The 6,113-nt window shown below is 37.0% G+C and overlaps 1 protein-coding gene across 1 annotated transcript; it reads left to right on the plus strand.

Annotated features, from left to right (window-relative positions):
* The first annotated feature begins 4,897 nt into the window (after positions 1-4,897).
* LOC141640271 (protein FAR-RED IMPAIRED RESPONSE 1-like) lies at positions 4,898-5,896 on the plus strand. The gene has a single exon (XM_074449122.1). The coding sequence runs from the start codon at positions 4,898-4,900 to the stop codon at positions 5,894-5,896; it is 999 nt and encodes a 332-aa protein (XP_074305223.1).
* The last annotated feature ends 217 nt before the right edge of the window (positions 5,897-6,113 follow it).

Below are 6,113 nucleotides of genomic sequence, written 5' to 3' on the forward strand. Positions count from 1 at the left end.
CATCATTATTAATTTTTTATTATTCCAGTAATTTATGCCTTTGCTTATACGGTTTTCAAAACTGATTCTCTATTTGGACAACTTAAAAGCACAAGCATGCAGCTGCATTTTGTGGGAATATTTAGAAAACAAGCATTGCAAATTCAACCGCTTAAAGAGCTTGTTAAGTTGTTATGCGCCACCAATGAGGTCCCGAGCTAACGTTACAATTAGATATTAAGCATTTCTTATTATTCCAGTACTAAAGTTATTTACGCGGTTTGAATCCTGAATAACCTTTTGAATGTACTATTGTTTGTGCTTTATACGTGGAAAATGGCATTTCCATAAAATTAGATGGGTTTTCGGTTATTTACGGTGAACCACAAGAACGAGCAAATTGTATATAGTATGAATATGATTTCGAGAAAGTTGTAAATGTATCTAGCTAACTAGAGGTATGTATCTAGCAACTTAAAGGAGTGTATCTAGTTAGCTAAAGATATGTATGTATCTAGGAATTTAAGGAAGTGTATCTAGCTAGCTAAAGGTGTGTCTCTAACTATCTACAGGTATGTATCTAGCAACTTAAGCGAGTGTATCTTGCATGCTAAAGGTTTGTATCTAGGAAGCTAAAGAATTGGAAAGGGTCTAGTACATATTCAATGTCAACATTTTCGCATTGCAATTCTCAATTTCGCGCCTTCCTCTTATCTAGTGATTATTCGCCAACAAACATTTATTTTTCCTTTCTACTTGTTTCAAAATCTGAAAGTAATAACATTGGTAATTTCAAGCTACGACACTCGGAAATATACTCATCAAATGCAATGAATTATGAAAATACATGAAATTAATAACTCGGCAAAGATGAAATCAAACGTCAAATAGGTAATGAACTCCAACATAATTATGCAAATGATACCCACAAATAAATTACAATAAATAAGAACAACTCGAATAAAATGAGCAACATTCCACTCATCTAATGATAACTACATTGATGAATATATGCGTAAACAAAAGTTTATCAGTTTCTGAACAAGGGTGCATTGACATAGGTGCATTGACATATACAGCTGCAGTACTCTTCCACTCCACCAAGCCAGATTAATGATTTTGAATGATCAATCAAGTTACATAAAAACATACTGTATTATGCAATAGAGTATAAGTTTAAAGTTACAGTATTACTACCAAAATACCCTTATTACTACTTCAGAAACACATGGTATTACCACCGGATACACATGATATTACTACCGGATACACAAAACAATTGTGTATCCGGTAGTAATACTATGTGTACCCGGTGGTAATACTATGTGTACCTGGGCTGTTATTTTGTGTATCGACTGCCGCAACCTGCGACACCATCTGACCAATCATCCCGACGATCAGTACTTCACCTAGACGACCACCACCAGCATATTCACCGGCAATCGCCCCACACTTCTCATTGACTTCCCTTTATCCCATGTCTCTTACCACCACCCCACGAGCACCTACTGTACTGAAACCGAGAAACCAATAGAACATTATCAATACTGCCATAATTGTCCAGATCACCCAAACCCACATTGCTTCCCGTTGAACACCACACAACCAACCACCAATAGCGTTACGAACATGCTGTTACTTCGTTGTTTTTTAATTATCTAGATCTACTAACCTGAAATTCAAGAATGAAACACATATCCCCTTGCCGTCGCCCGTCGTTGGTCGCCCTTCTCTCTCCGGAAGGGTGGTAGTAATGGTAGCGCAGATCATCCTTGTCGACACTCCAACCATCTGATCGGCTGATCCTCCTTTGTCGACCCCGCAAACCTCGAGCGACGAGCCACTAAATACCAGAAATCAAAGTAGGAGAGGAGATAAGGAGGGAGCTTAGTTGATGCTAGGTAGCTTCAGTGATGGCCGATGGTGATGTTGTGATTCCGACATCAGTGAAGATTGAGATCTAACCCGTCGAAGAGTAACAAGCGGTGTCTAGATATGAAAGGAAAGGTGCCAAAGATGGAGAATGACTGCCTGCGGTCAAGATGAACCAGAGACATTCGCCGACATGTTTAACCGGCGTCAGTAGCTGCCGGCGAAGTAGGTGCTGACCGAAAGTGGAGTGTCAGGGTCTCGGCTTTTAAGTGTTTAGTGAAATGGGTAGGAGAGAGAAGATGGGAGGGTATGTGGGTTATTTTAAATGTAATCTTAGCCGCCCATTCTATTTAATCAATGGTTCTTATTAGTTCGTAGAGTTCGTACCATAAGATAGTTCGCACAGGATCCGGATTCTATATATATATATATATATATATATATATATAGGGGCGGGTTCAGGTACGAACTAGCTTATCGTACGAACCGTACGAACCATCTAAAAAGGAAAGTTAAGCGCTGTAATAAACACACACTAACCTAAAAACTCATCCCAACAACAAAAAAAAATTGATCGAAGAAACGCGAATCTCCATTGCTGCAAATCATCCTACTTTCCGCCATTATTGTTCCTGTCCCATGCGAATCTAAGAGGTAAGCTTTTACTCAGATTAGGGTTTACAAAATTTAAATCGTAAATTAGGGTTTGAACAAATTGAAATTCTTAAAATTAGGGTTTACCAATTTTAATCGTATTTTGAGATTTTGATGGTAATTTAGTTTGTGTTTTGATACTATTTTTAGGATGGTTATAATTTCATCATCTTCTATCGATTCGGTATGAATTATTGTTGTAAATACATTTTTGGGAACTATTTTTTCAATTAAATTTGGGATCCATTTCTGAAATTGCTTAAGGTGTTGTAGGTGATAACGGAAAAGAGGATGATTCAATGACAAGAAGAAGTTATAGCTACACATTCTTGTTTTCTCTTATTGCGGGATGTCAGATACATGTATCTACTAAACTGAAGTAGTGTATCTAGGATCACAAAGATGTGTACCTCTGTATAATTTTTCTAGCTGTGGATAATTTTTCTGACTGTTTTTGTATTTTTTTTGGGTGGTTTAATGGGGGCCAAAAGATATATCTCTGACAGAATAAAATTCTTAGCCAAAGATACATCTCTGGCTGTTAGATACATCATTCCAGCTATTTTGAAAAAAATGTATCGGCTAGCTAAAACGGTGTATCGGCTAGCAAAAACAAATTGTACCTAATGTGGCTTGGGTGGGAAAATCAGTGTCTCGTATGTGATAAATACTCGTCGATTATGATTTTGTGCAAGTAGAGCGAGTCTTTCAAAAAATTAAGCTAGTATAGCATTTGAAAATTTTTGGATGAATGTTTAGCGATTTGAAAATCGCAAACTTCTTTTCTCTCGCACAAATTGTTGATGTATAGTGACATATGAATTATTGTATCTAATTTGAATGAGATGTGTACCTGTGCAGATAGTATACCTGCTACTAATGTCCATGCCTCGGATATCTGGTTGTACTTCCTTGACAGATGCAACAGGTACGCAAAATGTAGCGTAAGCATGTATCTAATATCATAGTAATGTGTACCTATGGACTATATTTTTGCTGATTTTAGTACTGGAACATAATGCGTTTCCGACTGTGTGTCATTTCCTGTGCAGACAGTATAGTTGCTTCTAATGTTGATGCTCTAATGAACAATGATATACCTTCTATGATCCCATTGACTAATGCACCAGGTAAAAAAATTGTGGTTTGTTCATTTACAAGGTTTGATTTCACTAATATAATGTACTTGCCTTAAAAATAACAACCTTTTGGTTAAATTGTCTTGTAGAAACCCCACAAGTTGGTTCTGAAAACACAATTTTTGGATTCCCAAGCTGTCCAGAAGATCTAAAACCAATCAACGGTATGATGTTTTCAAATTTGGAACATGGAATAGATTTTTACAACAAATATGCAAAAGTTTGTGGGTTTATTCCAAGGTTAGATTCAACAAAATTGGTTAATAGGATTGTTACACACAAGCGCTGTGTGTGTAATAAAGAAGGCAAAAGTAGGAACAAGGGGACTAAAAGAAAGAGGACTGTTACGAGAACAGGATGTGAAGCTAAGGTTAGTTTTAAGAGAATTGACACCGGTGAATACCAAATTTATGATTTTGTTGAGGTACACACACACGCAATGGTTACCCTGACTACAATGGTTCATATGAAACCATCTAGGAATTTGAATCTCTTTCACAAGAAAATGATCATGGATAATTCAAGGGTAAATCATGGTCCAGTGGATTCCTTTAGAATGTTTAAGGAATATGTAAAAGGGTACAAAAATGTTGGAGCTTCTTTAGAAGATTTCAAAAACTTTTCAAGGGATGTTAAGAAATATATCAAGGAATATGATCTTTGAGATGTTATTGGAAACTTTCATGCAAAAAAGGCTATGTCTCCATCATTTTATTTCGACTTTGAGGTGGATGATGAAAAAAGACTAAGTAAGGTTTTTGGGCAGATCCAATCTCAATTAAAAACTATGCCCTTTTGGGGAAGCCGTCTCTTTTGATGCTACTTATAACTTCAATGAATATAAAATGGTGTTTTGTCCGTTCCTTTGGTGTGGACAACCATAAAAGATGCGTCACTTTTGCGGGTGGTTTGTTAAGAAAGGAAGATGGAGAATCATTTACCTGGTTATTTGAGAATTTTGTGAAGGCTATGGGTGATTGCTATCGTACTACAATTATAATCGACCAATGCAAAGGCATCAATCAAGCTGTAAAAGATGTGTTTGGTGACAAAACACAACACCGATTATGCATGTGGCATATAATGAAAAAGTTGCCAGACAAAGTCGGGCCGACAATTTGCCAAAACACAAACTTTTTGAAGGAAATAAATTCTATTGTTTGGGTTGGAGAGATTGATACACAAGAATTCGAATTGAGATGGAAATCAATCCTTTCTTCGTATGAGCTTTCTGATCATGAGTGGTCAAGTCAATGTTTGACATTCGTTCAAGTTGGATTCCTGCCTACTTTAGAGACATATATCTTGGTGGGATTATGCGCACAACATCAAGGTCAGAATCTGAAAATAGCTTCTTTGGAAATTTCACAAACCCGCACCTCACTCTTGTTGAGTTTTGGATGCGTTTCCAATCGGCTATGGATGCGCAGCGTTGGAAATATGCTAAGGTGACTGCCGATGATAAGAACTCTTCTCCAAAATTATCAACACCTCTCCTTCTAGAAAAAAAAACCTCTGAATTTTACACCACCACTGTTTTTTATCAATTTCAAGAAGAACTCCAAGCTGCGTGTTTTACTTGTGGTCTTTCACCGAGGACAACTGAAGACAACAATGAGCATATTTCAATAATGGACCGCGAGAAAGACAAGGTATACACAGTTGATTTAAGTGGTAATAAATTTTCTTGTTCATGTAAGATGTTTGAAAGGATTGGGTTACTTTGTAAGCATGTTCTGTGGGTGTTAAAAGATAGAGGGTTTGATGATATCCCTACGGAGTATCTATTAGACAGATGGGGCAAATATGCAACTTGTCGTCCCATTTTTAATGTTGTTGGGACAACCCTCCTAGCTGATTGTATGTCAATAGAAAACCACCAAAGTAAGATAAGTGAATTGTGGTCGGAAGTATTTACTTCAGTTTCGCTTGTTGAAGATAATGAGGAACTTGGTGATGAGCTGCTTGAACTTCTTCGCGCTTTCAACGAGAAATTGATGATTTCAGTTAAGCGTGGGAAGTCAAAAAACAAGAAAGCTGAAATTGAGATGCTTATTGGCTCGAAAGTACCGTCTGAAGCTAGTGTTCTACCACCAGAAAAGTGTGAGAATAAGGGATCAGGAAGACGGATTACTTCAAACAAGGAAAAGGCAGTACAAGAAAATGCAAAGCCCTTGAGGAAATGTCGTGCTTGCGGTGAAATGACTCATCATGATAGTAGGAATTGCCCAAGTCGAGCCACTCAAAAGTGAGTCCAGTTTGATTTCAGCTAGAAAAAGTTTAAGTTGTATTAAGTATTCTAAAAACTTTCTAGTATGTAAAGACTTCTAAGAAGTATGTTGTATTTGACTTTAAATAGTGGTCTTTCTAGTAAGTAAAGACTTCTAAGAAGTATGTTTAATTAACGCTGTTGGGGTTGGTGTCCTTAACAGTTAGTGCAAGGACTTACAAACCTCTAAAAGGATCAAA

The sequence above is a fragment of the Silene latifolia genome, unplaced genomic scaffold (genome assembly GCF_048544455.1).
Source record: "Silene latifolia isolate original U9 population unplaced genomic scaffold, ASM4854445v1 scaffold_75, whole genome shotgun sequence".
Lineage (NCBI taxonomy): Eukaryota > Viridiplantae > Streptophyta > Magnoliopsida > Caryophyllales > Caryophyllaceae > Silene > Silene latifolia.